The 20233-nt window shown below is 44.7% G+C and overlaps 2 protein-coding genes across 2 annotated transcripts in view; both read left to right on the plus strand.

The window, feature by feature from the left end:
- The window catches only part of MDH1B (malate dehydrogenase 1B), a 47979-nt gene extending 42992 nt beyond the window's left edge, over positions 1-4987 (plus strand). The window contains exon 13 of the mRNA XM_054972584.1: positions 4826-4987. Within this exon, the coding sequence (XP_054828559.1) occupies positions 4826-4875 (50 nt within the window). The 3' untranslated portion in view covers positions 4876-4987. The remainder of the gene's footprint in view (positions 1-4825) is intronic.
- A 6402-nt stretch (positions 4988-11389) lies between these two features.
- The window catches only part of DYTN (dystrotelin), a 42967-nt gene continuing 34123 nt past the window's right edge, over positions 11390-20233 (plus strand). The window contains exons 1-4 of the mRNA XM_054970137.1: positions 11390-11408; positions 12736-12810; positions 14026-14227; positions 16893-16939. Of these exons, the coding sequence (XP_054826112.1) occupies positions 11390-11408; positions 12736-12810; positions 14026-14227; positions 16893-16939 (343 nt within the window). The remainder of the gene's footprint in view (positions 11409-12735; positions 12811-14025; positions 14228-16892; positions 16940-20233) is intronic.

Here is a 20233-nt window from a genome sequence, read left to right on the forward strand (position 1 = left end):
TGATCCCTTAGTTTTTTGCTGCCACCAAAGATTCTCGCCTTAATTTTTTCATTTTGACTTTTAATACAGGAAGGCTTTGTTATATTTGATAGAATGACAGAATGGTCAGGGTGTGAAGTGGCTGTGAGCTAAAAGAGGATCCTAGATAAAATTTGTACTTAAATATAAATAGAGTGTATTTAGAAGCCCACAAGCATGATGGTTTCAGGGTGGTTCCAAAAGCACCACTAGCTTCTTAATTGCAAGATAAGTACAGGTTTTCTTTGTATTTTTCTAAACAGACCGAGTCACAGACTTATTTCCTTCAGGAGCCACTTAGGATGAGACCATCCACACACAAAAAACCACAGAGACTTCTTCCCTCAGCTTCCAGGACCTCGCCACTTCATCTCTCTCTCTCTCTCCCCGTCTCTGTCAACAACTCTCCCACAGAACTTCTCTCTAAAACTGCAGTTCATCCCACCCTCTAAGTTACAGCTACCATCCAGTCATGACACACCTCACTCACGCCCCATCCAACCCATCCCTTTCTTTTCTTAGAGGCCTGCCTTTTAAACTATAGCAACTACATTCAAAACCCCACATTATTTAGCAGAAATAAATACTAATAATAACATTTGATTTATATACCGCCCTTCAGGACAACTTACAACCCACTCAGAGCAGTTTACAAAATGTGTTATTATCCCCGCAACAATCACCCTGTGAAGTGGGTGGGGCTGAGAGAGCTGTGACTCACCCAGGGTCACCCAGCTGGCTTCAAGTGGAGGAGTGGGGAATCAAACCTGGTCCTCCAGATCAGAGTCCCATGCTCTTAACCACTATACCAAACTGGCTACGTCAAACACACGAAAAATATTTACAACACAACACATTACAAGAACCTCTTTTGTTCCTAGCCGCCTGCCCTTCCTAGAAATATCCTCCTCCAAGACCTGAAATAAGAGTCCTCAGTCTGTTCTCTTGCTCTTCAAGGCTCCAGCCTGTCTCAGGGACAGTGACCCTCTTCTGCCTCTGCTTCCTTCATTCCATAAAGCAGGGAGTGGAGTGGGGTGGGCCTCAGAGGTAGAGCATCTACCTTTTGTATAATGATGGCCCCAGGTTCAGTCCTCCACATTTCCATTTTTTAAAGGAACTTTTTTTTATATGTTACATTTTTAAAGGATTTTAAAGGATGGGTTTTTTAAAGGACCTTTACTGAGACCTTGGTAGACCAATCATTTGACTCATTATAAGGCTTTTAGTCAGAACTGTGTTCTTTTTGCTGATTGGACAACTGAAGTTGCTTATGGGTTTGGAGCCCTCTTCAAGCCACCTACAACTGGAGATTTCCATGGCTACGCTTGTGTTGTAGCATATTTGCTGGGTTTCATAAATTGTAAAAGGGAAACATGCATTTGCAGGCATCTGGGGCACAAGATGGGCAAATGTCCCGGAGCCATGATTAGCTATGGCTCCCATTTATTTATGTAGATACTTATAACCTGCTTTTCTCTCCATTGGGGACCCAAAGTGGCTTATAACATTAGCTCCCCACCTCCATTTTATTTTCACAACAACATCCCTGTAAGGTAGGTAAGGTTACCTTGCAAGCTTCCAAGGCAGAATGGGGATTCAATCCTGCATTTCCCGGATCCTAATCTGGCACACTAACCACTACACCATGCTAGCTGTCCATTAGAGACACATCTTCCTTTCATGCTTTTGGTTTACCCTTGCAGTGTACAGTAGTGTGTTGCCAAATGATGGTGACACAACCCTTTGCTCATGGTTGAATAAGTGACCTAAGGATTGCTGCAGTAGTAAAGGTACTTCAGTGGTGGATTTCGTGTCCTGACTAGGGCCTGCCTGTTTTGTTAAACCTGATTCGGTTTTAACTGAATCAGGAAACCGTTTCGGTATTCAGGGAATACCGAAACAGCAAGCCGATTCGGTATTTGCGTTTCGGCTTGATTCAGCCATTGTTTTCAATGAGAAAACCTTCTCCCGGTTTTCCAGGAGTGGGGGGGGACTTTTCTGTCCAAATCACACCAAATTTGGTGGAGACCTTCTCCTAACTCTCCTCTAAATACCCCCCAAGTTTCAGAAAGATTGGACTTTGGGGGGCCATGTTATCCCCCCCAAACAAGGTGCCCCCATCCCCCTACAGTCTCCATGGTTCTCTATGGGGAAAAACAAGTCATTTTTCTAGGGGGCTTGGGGTGGCATTTTGCAAGCAAAATGCACCCAACTTTCAGGGGACCTCCTCTTACCTGTCCTCCCTCCCCCTACCAAGGCTCAAGCAGATCCCACTTTGGGGGGCAGTTTATGGCCTCCCAAAGATGCTGCTCTTAGCCCCCCTTTCTCCATTATTTCCTATGGGGGAAATAAGACAGGCTTGTCTGGCTAGGGGTGGCATTTTGCATGCAAAATGCCCACAAACTTCAGGGGCCCATCTCCCACCTGTCCTCCCACCCTCTACCAAGGCCCAAGCTGATCCCATTTTGGGAGGCCATTTTATGGCCTCCCAAAGATGCTGCTCTTAGCCTCCTCTTTCTCCATTATTTCCTATGAGGGAAATAAGAGAGGCTTGTCTGGCTAGGGGTGGCATTTTGCATGCAAAATGCCCCCAACCTTCAGGGGCCCATCTCCTACCATTTTATGCCCCCCAAAGGTGGTTCTCCTGCTACACCACTTTGTCTTTCTACTGTGGGGAAGACTTCCACACCGCAGAAACACCGGGGCTGCCAATGGCCACAGCCACAGTCCACCTGCACCCACACTGACAAATACCAGCCCTTCTAAAATTGCTGTCGCATTTTGCCCCATTTATGAGACCTGTATTATACACAATTGTGTTTTTGTGATTCTTTAATGTGAAGTGAGATGTGTTATTTTTGTGTAAGATACTGCTGGCATGCCCTTTGGTGTGCCCCCCTGCTGTATAACCTACAGCTGTTAAAGAAATAAAGTGTTTTTGACAGGAATTGTCTTTTTGTGATTCTCTGATGTTAAGTGAGTTGTGTTATTTTTCTCTGTGGGGGACTGCTGGTGTAATGTGTCACAATGCTTTGCCTACTTGTACTGTGAAAGTGAGAAAATATTTTTAAAAAAACTTTATTCAGTGTGTGTGTTTTATTCTTTGTTGTGCAGTTGGTTCCCATCATAGGAAACAATGGGGCCGGCCAGCCGGCCATCTCTGTAGATGGTGGGGGAATTTGGGGGAGCATGTCTGTGGTTCAGGTGCTCTTTCACAGGGACAAGCTCGCACTCAGGAGTGTGCCCACCATTGTGGCACCCTTGGGCTGTGCATAATTGCCTTGGGAAAGAGAGTTTAAAAGTTCCCATCACAGGGAACGGCGGACAGCTGGCCAGCCTGCTCCTGGAGTAGTGGCCGGTGTGGGAATGTTGGGGAGGGTTTCTTTGGGTCAGTGTGGTACTGTGGGGGGGGAGATTTAAAAGGGGGACTATTCCTATGGTCACAGATGCCACATTCCGTGGGTTCCTGCTGTGGGAGATTTTCCCATAACAGGAATCAATAGAAAGTGGCTAGCCACAGGACAGGGGAGGTTAGGTTTTGGGGAGGGGTGTGTGGTATTTGGCAGTTTGGGTGCAGGTGGACTGTGGCTGTGGCCATTGGCAGCCCCAATCCCATGCATTTCTGCCGTGTGGAAGTCTTCCTCACAGTAGAAATACAAAGTGGTGTGGCAGGAGAACCACCTTTGGGGGGGCATAAAATGGCCCCCCAAAGTGGGATCAGCATGGGGCTCGGTAGAGGGTGGGAGGACAGGTGGGAGATGGGCTCCTGAAGTTTGGGGGCATTTTGCATGCAAAATGCCACCCCTAGCCAGACAAGCCTGTCTTATTTCCCCCATAGGAAATAATAGAGAAAGGGGGGCTAAGAGCAGCATCTTTGGGAAGCCATAAAATGGCCCTCCAAAGTGAGATCTGCTTGAGCCTTCATGGAGGGAGGGAGGACAGGTAGAAGGAGGTCCTCTGAAGTTTGGGGGCATTTTGCATGCAAAATGCCACCCCTAGCCACACAAGCCTCTCTTATTTCCCCCATAGGGAATAGTGGAGTGGAGGTGGATAGAGGCACCTTCTTTGGGAGGCCATAAAATGGCCCCCAAAGTGGAATCTGCCTGAACCTTGATGGAGGGTGGGAGGACAGGTGGGAGCAGGTCCCCTGAAAGTTGGTTGCATTTTGCTTGCAAAATGCCACCCAAAGCCCCCTAGAAAGATGACTTGTTTTTCCCCATAGAGAACCATGGAGATTGTAGGAGGATGGGGCACTTTGTTTGGGGGGGCATAACATGGCCCCCCAAAGTCCAATCTTTCTGCAACTTGGGGGATAGTTAGAGGAGAGTTAGCAGAAGGTCTCCGCCAAGTTTGGTGTGATTTGGACAGAAAATGCCCCCCCCAGATACCCAGAAAGCCGGGAGAAGGTTTTCTCATTGAAAACAATGGCCAAATCGTTGCGGCAATCTCTGTTTCAGTATTACCGAATTTTTTCGGTATTCAGAGAAAGTTTCGGTAATACTGAAAAAAACCGAAACAGCCCTGATTCGGTATTTTTAACCTAATCAGAATACTGAATTGCACACCCCTAGTCCTGACCATCACACAAACTTATTTTTTAAGAATGAAGGCAGATTTTCAGCGCAATTCTATGCACATATTAAAGACAATGGCCTTAGACTCTCCATAGGATTGTAATGTTTGTGTACTTGCAGACATAGCGACTGGGTTAAAACCTGCAATTGGGTATTCCATAGTTGTCCAGTTTGGAAAAGCAAAAGCAGAGGTCATCTCATAAATAAACTTCCATTCATGTTTTATTCTGCAGTTACTGAAGTTTCTTCGTACCATGAAGTCAGTTTGAGCAATCTGGAATAAAGTTTGTAATTCATAACCGAACAGTACAGCTGCAGCTATCAAACACTTGGATGTGGTGGCTTCTGTGACTCAACAACAGTAGTTTTGATGAAAGAAAACTTTGTTTTTTTCCTTCAGTACAGAATGAAATATTTAGCTGTGTTGAAAACTCATGTGTGTTTGTCTTTCATTTCTACTATAAACCAATTGAGTGAGAAACCAAATCTATTTAGTTTGGAATATTTGGATAATGTTATTTTAGTTCTTTTTCAACAAAATGTTTCCCGTTACCAATCCTTATCCAAATTCACAATGCAAAACTCTGAAGTCTGAAATGTGTAGAGTACAGAATTTAAAAGCAACAGCCTGGTTTGGATGGCATTCTCTCCTGCCTTCTCCCTGTATGTAGTGGGATACTGAGATTACCCCTTTCCACTCACCCACCAGCTGCCCTGTCGTCTTCTGACACACCCAGATTTCCACATGTAATATTTGAATAGGGTGTACAGGCATAAAACCTTATTTGTGCAGGCCCAAACCTTGTGACAAATTCCTTGATTGGGTTGGGGAGGAAAGGGAGGGAAAATCAGCCATATATGCTGTGGCATTTTACCCCCTTCATGTGACCTGTGTATTGCTGTTTCTCTGATTTCCTTAGATTTTTGCTGCCACTGAAGGCTTTCCTTTTAGTTCTCTCTCAGTTGGACCTGTATTATAGGAAGGCTTAGATGGTAGTATGACAGGACGGTCAGCATATGGCTGTGGGTTAAAAAGGGATCCGGTATTCCAGATGAAAAAGGTGTTTTCCTTAGCTAGAAATAGAATTTATTTATAAATGCATATGCATAACAGTTTCAGAGTAATTTAAAATGTGTTGATTTCAAAATGGTTTATGAACGTGATGGTTTCAAAACAGGTACAGTTTTTAAATTTTTCTTCACAGACCCAGTCACAAAGAATAATTTTCCATGCAGTGTGCACTTAGACCAAAATAATAAACAGACTCAGTCACAAAGCCTTATTTCCTTCAATTGCCACTTAGGCTGAGTTCATCCAAAAGGAGAACACAGACTTCTTCCCTCAGCTCTTCGCTCACAGAATAATACTTCTGTCACCCACACAGATTTCTGCACAGACTCACTAGCTAACCTTTCCCTCTGTCAGGCTGTGGCATCCCAGTTAGCCAGAGTCTGCCTTCTTCCCTTCTGCAAGAAGCCAAAGTCTCTTGATTTCAAAAGGTTTATTAGAAAGACAGCATTCAAGCCCAGAGGTCCACACTCTAGAACCAAGACAGTCCTAGCTGAACACAAGCTTTGTTAGGAATGAGGTACAAAACGAAAGTTGTTACACATCAAACCCCCAGAGCCCAGCCTCCCCCCAGAGTTCACAGAGCAGGAAACTTCTCAGTGGGAACGCTGGCCATCCAAGGTCGACTGAGAAGAAAACAGATAAGACGCAGCTTCCTCTCCCATGGAAAACCGGCTCCTGGCAATCGAAGGGGCCTAGAGGGAGAAGAAGACTAAACAACTACAGAAATTAATATGGCGTTACTTCGGTTGCATTTCTCTAGCATAACAGACTCTGAGTTAAGAACTCTGAATATGACAGATCCTGACACCCTCAGCACTCAGACTAAAAACTGCAGTTCGCTCCGCACAACCGCCATCCAAGCATAACATGTTTCACTCACCCAGCACCCCTCCTACTTACTTCAGAGGCCTGAATTTTAATCCACATTAACAAATATTCAAACCCCCCACATTAGCCAGCAGAAACAAAATATACAAACTATTTATTAGGCAAAATGTGTTCACTGGATTTTATGTGAATACACCCTATTCAAACCCTACACATGAATGAATATCTAGGTGCATTGGGGTGGGAGGAAGACAGACAAGTCTGATGAACAAGGCAAGAAGGTATGATCTTTTTAAAAAAAAAATTATTGGTGAGTACATAAAATATTACACAAAATCCCCATCTTGCAAGAAGGTATGATCTTGATTGTCCATGGCATGTAGCGAGAAGGAGGCAAGTGCTGTCTGAAATAGACCAATAAGATAAAAAGAATAACCAATATGGGCAAAAGTTAAAAGATTTTCAGACTGTCCATGTGGGTACAAGCAAAATTACACACCCTCCCTAGTCACATGGCAAGGGTAAGGATTTGGAGAAAGCTGCTCAGGTAGTTACTGCATTCTGATGGAACCATTTGATAATATCATGCATGGCACACATTTCTACAATACTCCTTATATGCATATGGATTCTCTCATGTGATTGTATTTGCAAGCTTGATTCTAGATTGTTTTTATTGTTAATTGTTTTTGCCCTGTTTTATATTCTTAAAGACGCCTTGGGAGCCTGCTATTGAAAGGTGGAACAGATATTTCTAAAATAAAAACAAATATTGCTTATAATAATAATAATAACAACATTTGATTTATATATCACCCTTCAGGACATCTTAATGCCACATTTAGAGCGGTTTACAAAATGTGTTATTATCCTCATAACAATCACCCAGTGAGGTGGATGGGGCTGAGAGAGCTCTGGGAGAGCTGAGACTGACCCAAGGTCACCCAGCTGGCTTCAAGCAGAGGAGTGGGGAATCAAACCTGGCTCTCCAGATTAGAGTCCTGCTGCTCTTAACCACTATAACAGACTGGCTCTCTTATATGTGTGTCAGAATATGGAATCCCAGTTATCCAGAGTTCGTCTCCCCCCTCTGCAAGAAGCACAAGGTTTCTTGTTTTCAAAGGTTTATTGGAAGAATATGCTCAGGATACAGGGGTCCACGACCCAAGGACTTGAGGCCCTTGGCTGAACAAAAGCTTTGTTGAGAATGACACATGAAAGTAACAACACTTCAAACACCCATTCCCAGCCTCCCCCCTTAGTCCTGTCTGTGAAGGCATGGGAAGACGAGGACGTCAAGGTCTTTGGCCGGAACGGGCTGATGAGAACTCTTCGCTCCCACGGATATATGCGGCCTGGGCACCACCTGGGCCTAGAGGGAGGAAAACTAAACAACTATAGATTATAGCAAAGTAAAATGGCATAACTCTGGCTAGAGAACTGACAAGCAAACTGACACTCTGACAATGTGCTGGAATGTGAAATAAGTGATTTTTAAAAATAAAATCCCTTTAGAGTTATACTACGAGTCTATGTCAGTTGTATGTTTTGTGTTGTGTGTGTTGTGACCATTGAGGATATTTGTTAGTTAATGTAGCTATGTCAGTCAGGAAAGCATAGAATCAGGTGTGGTCAGTCTTCAAGTCAGTACATTGCAACAGATAAAACTTACTTTTATTGAAGCTGATTCACATTCACTTGCATTCTCACAGTAGCAGAAGAAATCTTAGAAACCTAATCTAAATAATGCTGTTCCCTAGTCTTAAGTGGCCAGCCAATCCAGCTGCATGTAAGTGGGCGTATGGGTGTGTTTCTGGCATGCGTGCACAGGAGAGCTCTGCAGAAGTGTCTTGCTTCTTGTAAGATCAGGAGAGAGAAAACAAAGGCACAGAAAAACAAGGAGTCAGATAGAAACTTCTAGCTCAGAAAAAGAGAGGCCTCACACACAGGCACAGTCTGGTTTTATAGAAAAGGGGAAGACAATGCCTCCCCCCAGTGTCCGGGCGTACCAAGTTGCTTCTATTCCAACTAAACTTGGTCTGAAGGAGAGCAGCTGTCCCAGGATACATTCTCTCAGAAGGGGCGGGACTAGCTCCACCTCTTACTTGCCTGTAGCAGATGAGGACGCTGCTCGCCACTAAATAATACCATGGCCCTTGTTTTGCATCATGTTTGTCGTTAGTTGACTCCAGAACCACCAAGGATTTTGTTACAAGACTTTGAAGTGCTGGATCCTAGCGCAAAGCGTGCACTGAACTGGCTTCAGGGCTATGAGTCCTCTGTTTTGATATTTTCACATTTTCTCCATTGTGTTAGTTCTATGCAGCTTAGGTGTTATCATTACAGTAAACAAAGGGGCTTCCTATGCCGAGTGAGCTGTGGAGGTTACTGGGTGATGCCGTTAGGCCAGCCATGCTTCCCTTCTTGTGTTTTGCTCAACGGAGGGGCGATTTCAGGTTGGCATTTGAACCTCCATCCGCAGAGCTCTCAATTATGTGGTAAATATGGGGCTCCTTCTGGGCACACCACTGTCCTCTCTATAGTGAATAGGGTTGTGTTGCCTTTGTTCCTTTTCTTGTCATGCTTTCTGGGTTGGTGACGGCAGGGTGACAACAGGGGAACGCTCCAGGCATTAGCAAGCATTGGTTGGCTGCTTCCAGAAATGATTGGATACTGGGGCATCAGCGGCATGCCTTTTTATGATTGGCTGGTGTGGGTGAAATTGCAACAGTGTCATAGCTGTGTACTCCACTTCTCGGAGTTGGGTCTTTTTCAAAATCACAGAATCACAGAGTTGGAAGGGGCCATACAGACCTTCTGATCCAACCCCCTGCCCAATGCACGATGAGCCTAAAGCATCCCTGATAAATATTCATCCAGCCTCTTCTTGAAAACTGCCAGTGAAGGGGAGCTCACCACCTCCCTAGGCAGCTGATTCCACCTTTGAACTACTCCAACCTTTGAACTGACTGTGAAAAAGTTTTTCCTAATATCCAGCTGGTACCTTTGTGCATGTAATTTAAGCCCATTGCTTTGGGTCCTACCCTCTGCTGCCTACTGGAACAGCTCCTTGTCCTCCTCCAAATGACAGCCTTTCAAATATTTAAAGAGAGCAATCATGTCCCCCCTCAACCTCCTGTTCTCCAAAGGCCCTCAGCCCTCAGCCTTTCCTTGTAGGGCTCAGTCTCTCCAGGCCCCTGATTATCCTCATTGCTCTCTTCTGCACCCTCTCGATTTTGTCCACATCGTTTTTGAAGTGAGGCCTCCAGAACTGCACACAGTACACCAGGTGCAGCCTGACCAAGGCAGTATAGAGAGGGGCTATGACCAATTATGATTTTGATGCAACGGCCCTTTTGATTCATCTGTTCTCTGCTGAGAAAGCATAGATATCCAGGGTTTAAGATGGGGTTGTAATCCCATAACTGTGATTTATTGCAGAAATTGGTCATCAGATAGGGCAGATTTTTTATTCTATTCCTGATAAAGAAACATTTGCTGTGGGCTATGTAGATCTCAGCCCACCATTATAAAATGTGTAATTCATTTTAATGTATGGCTAGTATATATACATCGTAGCTAGTAATGTTAATGTTCTAGACAATTAATATGGGATTGCAGTGCATCAGATTCCAAAGACACCAAGAAGTGCAGGATCTTTTAGAAGATAGCCTTGTTGTTGCATTCTAAAGCTTGACTAATTATACTAAAACTCTCAAGCCTGTTAGTACTGGAAACTGCAGACATTAATTTTAAAAATGTTCTTTAAAAAGCCACTCCAGTTTGAAGCCAGAGCTGCAGCTCATCGGGATTGAATGTTTTTCTTCCTAAGTTAATTAGAATTACTTTCCCTTTGCTTGTCTGTCTCCATAGCAGCGCCGTGTTCCTCAGCAACGAGATGCTTGCGTCTCAGGTTCTAGACAGGCAGGTGAAGCTGTGTGAAACGGCCTTTTGAAACAGAGATCAAAGATGCTCTTTGTTTTCAGTTATGCAGAATATTTATTATTAATTGATTGCACTTTAACTTTTTATTGAGAGAAGAGGGAATAACTGATGGAAGGAAAGGCTTACAACTGAGCATTTTACTGTGAAGCAGTGACCAGTGCCTGTTTAAAGATGAAACACCTTTTCCTGGGGAATTAGCATGCAGTTAATATTTTCTTGGCGACTTGAGGGCCCTGAAGACATTCAGTAGCTTGCTAACACCAAGGTAAGGAAAACTAACATGAAGTTGTTGAATGCCATTAGAAGAAAAGAAAACACGTGAGGTGGCTTTTATTTTACTGTACTCGTTACTTAAATATATATGGCATTTCCTGGTGACAACCAAACTCCTTCCTTTTTGGATTCCCCACCTGACCCCTTTGAGGGCCTTTGAGGACTCCTTTTTTCCAGAATAATGGTTTGCACCCCTTTGGCACCCAATAACCTTGGCCACAAATATTAGACACCAACAAGCCATATAAACATTCTGAACAGTTATAAGTTGGATGAATGAATGAATGAATGAATGAATGAATGAATGAATGAATAAATAAATAAATAAATAAATAAATAAAATATTACTTTATGAGTATAACTCTAGCCACAAGTATTTCACATATTTTAGTTTAGCAGGGGCTTAGAATTTTATTTTATTTTATTATGGAAGTGTTGTTAACTGTGTTTGATCTACTCTATGTGAACAAAGAGCAGTAACGATTCTCTCTTTAGCTGCTCTGTCTTTTAGCAAATGAATTCAAGCTCTAGTGCACACAAGATTATTCTATCTGTGTCCTGAGTTGAGTTGTGATACTTGTATATTTTGTTTCCACTGCTTGACCACTATAATGTTACACCTTGATTTCTTTGGTTACAGGAAGTCTACTATTGTCTTCCCATCTCAAGCCTTCCTGAGATGGATATAGATCAACAAGGTAAATAGTGCCTTGTGCATCTCAGAATATGCCTGGTTATCTCATGTACTAGCTTTCTATTAAAAGTGTTGGAGTTTTATCTGAAAATTGAGTTAAAAGCTATCATTCTAAAAGTAGAAATACACGATGCAAATTCCCTGGGGATGCTCAAGTGCAGGATTTTATGTCTGGTTCTTGCTCGGTGCACGCGCATGCCACTTTCACAAGAGCTCCCTTTGTGTGAGTGCATTTGCAAGTCAGTCCAGAGGGCAGAGTGCCAATTCATCTCTGTTTCCACTGTGAGAACAAGTACTGTAGGCTCCTTTGACTTGCCACTTTGCATTTCTTTGAGACAGTGTCAAGATCTGCATTTCAATGAATCTAAGTGGGAGGTGGGGGAAACTGGGATATTTTTAGCAGTTGAGGAGGAACTGATATCGAACGTGTGAATGTAATCACAGAGCAAATTGGTGACTGTGTGAGCAAGTGCATGGCAAGTTGGAGGGGGACATGTGAAATGAAGTTCACTTGAGCGTCCCTAGGTACTTGGTGACATATGTTTCCACCCTAAGTTAGACTGTGTGGTGGTGGAGAGTGCCATCAAGACATAACTGACATACGGCCACCCCTAGTGGGGTTTTCATAGCAAGAGACGAACAGAGGTAGTTTGCCGTTGCCTGCCTTTGCATCCCTGGTCTTCATTGGAGGTTTCCCATCCAATTACTAACCAAGTCCGAGGCCCGACGTGTATGCACTCAGAAATCCCCAACATTGCATTCTGCTGCCTGCCCTAGCAGTGCACACTCTGTGAAATATACACATATTTCTGTGTAGATTCTTAGTTATGTGTATGGAGTCACACATCTTTTTTCACTCCCTTACCCCTACACATGTTTTTGCCCTTAGATGCACCCATGAATGCAACCTGACACATAAAGGAATACACACGCTCACATGCACAGAAGTTCACATATAGGACACGAGTACCATGTAGTGTTGTGGTCTTGAGAGTTAGGCTAGGATTTGGGAGACTCCGGTTTGCCAGCCTGACACACAATCAGCCTGACCTACCTTGCAAGGTTGGTGTGAGGATAAATGGAGGAGAGGAAAACTATGGAAGCTGCTTTGAGTCCCCAGTGGGGAGAAATGGGAGGTATACATGAAGTAAATAAATAAACAAGAATCCTTTGGGCATCCAAAGCCCCCAAAGCAGACAGATTCCACTAGGTCCCAATATAGCATCCCCTTTCACATTCCTGGCCACTGTTTCTGCTTAATTCTCTCCAGGAAAAGTGGCCTTTAAAAATTGTGTTAAAAGAGACATGGCATTTATGCATTTTCTTCACAGAGGCTCTGAATTCCATCCAGAATTCTGTCTACAGAACAGCTCTGAAGCTCCGTACTGTGCAACATCTGTGCCAATGTGAGTAGCAGAATAGAATGGGATGGAATTCTGGGTAACTATGACGGCACTAAGAGCTAAGCTACAAGTGACGCCAAACGTGTTTTTTTAACGTGTCGAGAATGCAATTTTACTTGGGAACTGTACTTTTCAATGACAATTTTCAAAGACAGATCCACACGGAATTGCTGGAGGAGAGGAACTTTGCAATTGTTTTCTTGCAATCTCAATGGAGAGATGAACTGCCAGCTTTTCCCCTCCCCTCCCCTGCAAAGTTCCTCTTCCTCAGTGATCCCACATGGCTCTCTCTTTGAAAACTACAGTTCCAAGGTAAAATTGCATCCCTGACATGTTAAAAAGCATGTGTCTGGAGTCACTTGTAGCTTAGCTCTGAGTCGGACACCATTGGAGACAAAATGTTAACACTTCCTTGGAATGTTTCAGTGGTTTTCCAAAGTTCAGCATAATCAAGTTACTGTCCAAATCAACTTGACCAAGACTCAACACATTCCTTATGAAAGCTCACTTGAAGCCTCATGGAGCTTGGGAATGAAAAGTTTAGTGCCAGGTTATTAAGCGCAAGTCCAATAGCAACATCTGGCTTGGAGAAAAGAGATGGATCCATTGCAAAGTTTACACAGGCGCGACTGACATCGGACTTTCTTGGCTCCTCCCATGGCAGCTTGAAATGCTTCATGAAATCCTGCTCCTGGAGTAGAGGACCCCTAGGAACAGGATTTCAGGGGGCATTTTGGGCTGTCAAGGAAGGGGGCGCTCTCATTGAGTAACAGTAGGAAGGCCTGCCAACACGTTGGGATAGTAAGCGAAACTTTATGACACTGCAAATACTGGGCCATTTAACCATCTGTTATCGTTAAACACATTATAGCGTCTTAATTATTGCCAAACATTATTTGCATTTAAACAAAAGGAATTGTTGAAAACGTGTATCTCCAGCATAAGACTGTGGAGCTTGCCCATTATTTCTCTTTTTTCCTGGGCCTTTAAGTGGGAGAGGTAGGAATGGCCTGGTTCCTGGAGCTTCAAGTCTGCCCTGGAGACCATCATGATTAGAGTTATGATCAGGGTTGAGTTTGGGGAGGTCTTTGAAGCCTGCAGTTTGGGAACCTGAAGTAAGATCTTCATTCACTGAAAGTCATGGTGGACTTTGGAATTTTTTCCCGTGAGAGCTGTGGCGGGAGTTCAGAATGTAATCCCTCCTTTTACTTTTCACAGTGCATTTGATAGATGTCTCTCTTATTCAACGCATCCTGCCAATCCACCACTGCCAGACTGAGAAGCAGACCTCTCTTCCATTGCAACAATTCTTGGTGCTGCTAAAGGAGCTTTTTAAAAGAATCCGGTTAGAGAAACCAGGCCAGGTGGAGCCAAAGGCGCCCAAGCTAACTCTGAACCTCCTATCTGCTGCATATGACAGGTGGGTGAAACAAGACAAAGACCGCTTTCCCGTTTACTGGCAGGTGATAACTTGTTCTCTAGTGACAGCCTTACAGTGCAATCCTAAGCAAAGTTACTCCAGTGGAGTAACTCTGCGTAGGATTGCACTGTTAGAGGTGGACTGCAGAGTGGAAGGAGGTGCTTAAGACCCCACACGCTTGTTGCTTTAGAAAAGAAAAATGGAACATTATTGTTGAACTCCATTCTGTGACAGGAAAGGCAGAGTAATCATTCCAGCTATCCACCTAAGATAGGATTGAGAGCACAGGAACAAAGGAAGAGGGGAAGCAGCTGGAAGGAACGAGGTCCCTGATATTGGCAATCTGGGTAAACAAAGAGACAGCCGCAAAGCAAATAAGATGAAGGATACAGAGGAAGCTGACCTATCTAGTTTACTAACTCTACTGCAGCCTCTGGAGTACAGGGGTCAGGCCTGCTTTGGATGGGCTATCTCCCAGGGAAAGGCCTCTGTACTCTCCTTTGTATTTGGACTGGCAAGAGAAATAGAGAAGGGGCAGAAATGAAATGAAGCCATGTGCCGATGTCACATCTGAGCACTACCTGGACATGACATCAAATGTCAGTAGACGTTCCAGAAACTCTATGGTAATATCATAGAGTTTCTAGAACATTGGTTGATTCACTGATGTCACATCTAGGTTTTTGCCCAGATGTGCTGTCAGTTCTAGGAAAGGCAGTCCATGACAGATAGATCCCCAAACCCCTCACCACAAGTACTCCAGGGTCTTGGTTGAAAAGGTTTTATTATAGAGATCCATTAAGTTCACAGGTCCTTCAGTGATGCATAGGACTTGGCAGGAATGAGAATACACAAAATGCCCTTTGATATAAAGAGTAGGATTCCCCCTCCCCTGGAGTAGTCAACAAAAAGGCGCAAAAGTCCCCATTCTCATGAGAAACGCAATAGCTTTGTCTGGCCAGAGAAAGCCAGAAGATTACAAGGAATTCGACTCCCTCTGTCTCTTGCGAAGAGTTACATTTTAGTACAAGGTCAGTAGCAGGCTTCAGAGATAACAGTCTCAACATTAGTACTTTCGTTTTTAGGCAAGCCCAAGATGGCATGAATCTAATGGTCACAGTAAATGAGCATAATAAGAGAGCATACAATTACACAGTACGATCAAATCAATACAGGGAACAGAGAACATGTGAATGGCATGGATGAATGGGACGCAGACATGACATTACTGCCCGCCTTAAGGCCCTCCTCCAGTTCACAAGGGTCCAGGTTTGTCAGGATACAGTTCATGGAATTTCTTGATGAATCTAGGAGCATTCATGTCAGAGTGTTTAATCCATTCCTGGTAACTGGGGTCAAAATATTTCCACCTTACCAGGTAGTACAGCTGACTGTGCTTGAGTTTAGAGTCTAGAATGCTTTCTATTTCATGATGAACTTGGCCATCCACCAGGATGGGGCAAGGGGCTCCCCGTTCAGGATGCCATTTGTCAGGAGGGGGAGCCTCCTTTAAAAGACTGAAGTGAAAGACTGGGTGGGTTTGACATAAGTTCTTTGGTAATTCCACTTCTACTGTTACCTCATTGATAAGTCTCTTCACAGGAAATGGTCCCAAAAATTTCCACCCCAATTTTTTGCTAGGTTGCTCTACTCTGAGGTTCTTTGTGGAAATGTATACAAAGTCTCCTGGTTGAAGCTTCCAGGGGGTAGAGTGTTTTCTGTAAGCAATTTTTTTGTAATCCTCCTTTGCTTTGGTAAGAGTCTTCTGAATAAGTTCCCATTGGGATGTTAGAGCAGACCACCGTTCTCCCAGATCTCCTGGTTGCTGAGATTGTGGGGTCTGGGCAAAAGGCATTGCAGTTCCTTCATAGCCCTGGGCTATTTTGAAGGGAGAGGCACCTGTGGAGCTGTGGATTGAGTTATTTGCGTATTCAGCAAAACCCAAAAAAATCACTCCAATTATCTTGCTGATAATTAATGTAGCATCTTAAGAATTGTTCTAACACTTGGTTAGTTTTTTCTGATTGCCCATCAGTCTCTGGATGATGAGCAGAGCTAAGTCCTTGTTCAATTCCCGTTAATTGAAGTAGCTCCTGCTAGAAGTTGGCAACAAACTGTACTCCTCGGTCCTGTATGACCTTATTAGGAAACAAGTGCAGCCGGACCACATGCTGCATAAACAAAGCTGCAAGCTTCTTTACTGTGGGGATGGTGGTGCGGGGTGTGAAATGGGCCTGTTTGGAAAACAAATCCACCACCACCCAAATGACTGTATTTCCCTTCGAAGGGGTAGGTCGGTGATGAAGTCCATTGAGATTACCGACTATGGTCTAGTAGGAGTTTCCAGTGGCTGCAATAATCCTGGGGGCTTTCCTTTCCTGGATTTCCCCATAATACAGATTTGACAAGAAGATACATATTGGGAAATGTCCTTCCTCATGTTTGGCCACCAGAACTACCTTTGCACTAGGTGCAGAGTCTTTAAATATCCAAAATGCCCAGCTAATTTGGAATTGTGACATTGTTTCAGTACTTCCTCTCTCAGGCTGGCTGGGATGTATAACTTCTCTGCTTTGTATCAACAGCCATCACCCTTTTTTCCAGACTGGCTTTGGGCACATCTTCCCCCTCCTTTTCCCCCTCCTCTTTCACCTTTCTCTCCCAGTCAGAGAGATTTTGCTGGAGGGTGTTTTGTGGCTTTGCAGCTTGCCTGTGAGTGGTTACCGCCCCACCCAACTGGGCCGGTGAGAACAGAGTATCAATTACCTCCTGGCTGTCATGTTGGGGCATGCGCGAGAGCATGTCTTCCAGAAAGTTCGAACGGCCGGTGAGGAGCTTCAGTGTAAAATTGAACTTGGAAAAGAATTCAGCCCACCGTAGCTGCTTGGCGCCTAATTTGCGGGGTGTGTGCAAGGTTTCCAAGTTTTTATGGTCAGTCCATACTTCAAATGGTATTTTTGCCCCCTCCAGCCAGTGCCTCCAAGTCGTAAGAGCTAATTTAATCGCAAAAACTTCCTTCTCCCATATAGTCCAATTACGTTCAGCTTCAGAGAATTTTTTGGACACATACTGTATGCACAGGGATGTAATTTCCCCTCCTCATCAAATCGGAGCAATACTCCCCTGCCTGCAACATCAGACACATACACTTGTACTACAAATTTACGGCTTTCGTCTGTGTGTTGTAGCACCGACTCTGAGGTAAATAGTTTTTTCAACTGATCAAATGCTTCCTGCCATTCAGTAGTCCAATTCAATTTAGCACTGGGTTTTGTCCCTTGGGGTCCCTTCCCTTTTGTTTTCAGTAAGTCAGTTAAGGGTAGGAAGATTTGGGCAAAGTTCTTTATGAAAGATTGATAGAAATTGGCGAAACCCAGGAATGATTGTAGTTGTCGCCTTGTTCTGGGGGGATTCCATCCCACTATGGCTTGAATTTTAGCCAGGTCCATTTTTAAGCCATGCTGTGACACCAGGTACCCCCAAAAATCTAATTCCTCCTTATGGAATTCACATTTAGACAGTTTCACTGGTAGTTTATGGCTTTTGCAGTGTGGTCAGCACTTTTCTCATCAGTTCTACATGTGATTCATAATGTCTTGAATAAATCAGCACATCCTCTAGATAAACGATCACACCTTTGTACAGTTACTCACGTAATACCTCATTAATTAAATTCATAAACACGCCCAGTGCCCCATGTAAACCAAAAGGCATGACGAGATATTCAAATTGTCCCAACGTTGTTGAATGAGGTTTTCTATTCATCCTTCTCCCTTATTCTTACTCAGAAGTAAGCATCTTTTAAGTCCAGTTTAGAGAAAATTTTCCCTTGAGCTACTACACTTAATAAGTCGCAAATCATGGGGAGGAGGTATGCATTAGACATTGACACTGCATTTATTCCACGATAATCCGTGCACAGTCTTAGCCCCCCCATCCTTTTTCTTGCGGAACAATACAGGCGCAGCATAGGGGGAGCTGGCCGGGCGGATGAATCCTCGCGCCAAGTTTTTGTCAATGAACTCTTTCGACAGGCTCATAGAGCAGAGTTCAGCAGTTTCTCCCCCGGTATTAATTCAGTGGCACAGTCCATAGCTCTATGCAGGGAGAACTCATCCGCTTCCTTCTCATCAAACACTTGTTTTAAATCTTGATACTCAGGGGGGATTGGGTTCAGCTCCTCTCTGGTAAGTAATACAGTCTCTAGAGGTGAGGGAGCATTTCAGCCCCATTCCTGGGCCCATACATGACCTGTACAATTTTTTCCCCCATCAAAAAGTAACTTGCCTGTTCTCCATTTAATCTGGGGGCTGTGGTCCCACAGCCATCGGCTCCCCAGCACAAGCGGGTAGTTAACTACAGCGCTAACAATAAGGATTCTGGATTCCCAGTGTTCCCCCATGCCCATGGGGACTGGTTCCGTTTGATAAGTGGCAGGGTCTTTCATGTTAGATCCATCCATTTGTGAAAATACTATGGGCTTGTTCAGTTCTATTATGTCAAGCCCCAATCCTGTGACCAATGCTGGGTTTATTAAGTCCCAAGTGCAATCAGAGTCAATTAATGCCTGCACTCGTATGTGGGTTCCTTTTTAGGGTTAACTAAAGTCACTGCTAGGAACAGTAGAGCCCCTTTCTCACTCACCTTTCTTGGCGGTGCTTTTGGGGGGACCTGCCCGTGGGCTCTTTTCATGGCAGGTCTTCCTCATGTCCCGATGGCTGCTCAAGCTGGGTTTCTTTCTCCTCCTCAGGTGGTTCAATAGCTTCCAAGCCAGTTTTGGGGCACCCGCGTTTTGGCGGTGCTTTTCTGCTTAAAGTTTTAGGTGGGCCCGCTGCCCTCCTAGGGGGCTGGCTTCTTCCCACAGATTCTTTCCTCCCAGGGCAAAATGCAAAATGTCCAGCTCCTCCAGACTGCATGCACAAGCCTTGGCTCTAATGTAAGGCTCTTTCTGATTCAGGAGCAGGGTGTCTGGGCCCTACCAGTCTGAGCCCTCTGAGCATTGAGGGCAGTTTATGGGCTCCAGTTTGCTGTTGCATTCGCACAGGTCTCACTACTTGCTCACAATTTTCTGGATCCATCCCAGCAATGTACCAGAATCGTCTTGCACCAATGCTTTTTCTAGCAAATCAGCATTTAATCCATTATGGAAAAACTCAATTTTAATCCCTTCATGATAGTCCCGTACTTTGGCCGAATAGCACCTAAACTTGGCTCCCATCACGCCCCACATTGCTCTAGTAACCGGGGGAGCTGTATCCAGTCCCTGTGGAGGTGCTTGAGGCAGGGGCAGGAGCTGTGACCAATCCACTGGTTGCTCGCTCACGAGTTTAGGTGGTCCCTTAGGGATGCTCATCATTGATTGCACCCCTTGTGCAGTTTGCCTCAATTCACACCTCATCTTTTCCATTTGGATTTCAAGGGACTGTAATTCTGCCAAGTTTGAATGCTCAGCATGGCCTCCGCAGGGGGACTCCATGGTGGGGCATTTCCAAAATCCGTGGTCCCTTCTAGTGTGGGCAGCTGTGGCATCTGGCCCCCTGATGGGTTTGTTAGCCCAGACGCAGTGCCCAATTCGCACAAGTCTCAGGGGTCTACCACTTCCTCAGGTTTGATCCCCTGTGCAGTACCGGGGTGTAATCCTTGGGGCCCCGGCATTTGTATATCCTCCAGTAGCTCGTGCATGACTCGATACTCGCTAGTCTTAGTCCACTTGGGGTCTATCGGTACACCCCCTGTCACGTCCATCTCCTGCGCTGTCAGGGGGTCTATGGACTCCAGCATAGGCTGCTCAATTTCTTCCTCACTGAGGTACTCCTCCGTTGCGAGGGAACGACGGCAGTAGTGTCCCTCTTTCCACTGTATCTTCTCATCTGCAGATAGGGATTGGTGTGGGGCCCATTCCTGGGTGTGTGGTTGATTCCCCTGGCTATAGCCCACCCCAGCCTTAGGGATGGGCCTCAACTCTCTATAGCTCCTGATATCCCAATATCTCTGGAGAGTTTCTGA

This window comes from Eublepharis macularius, chromosome 2, assembly GCF_028583425.1.
Source record: "Eublepharis macularius isolate TG4126 chromosome 2, MPM_Emac_v1.0, whole genome shotgun sequence".
NCBI lineage: Eukaryota > Metazoa > Chordata > Lepidosauria > Squamata > Eublepharidae > Eublepharis > Eublepharis macularius.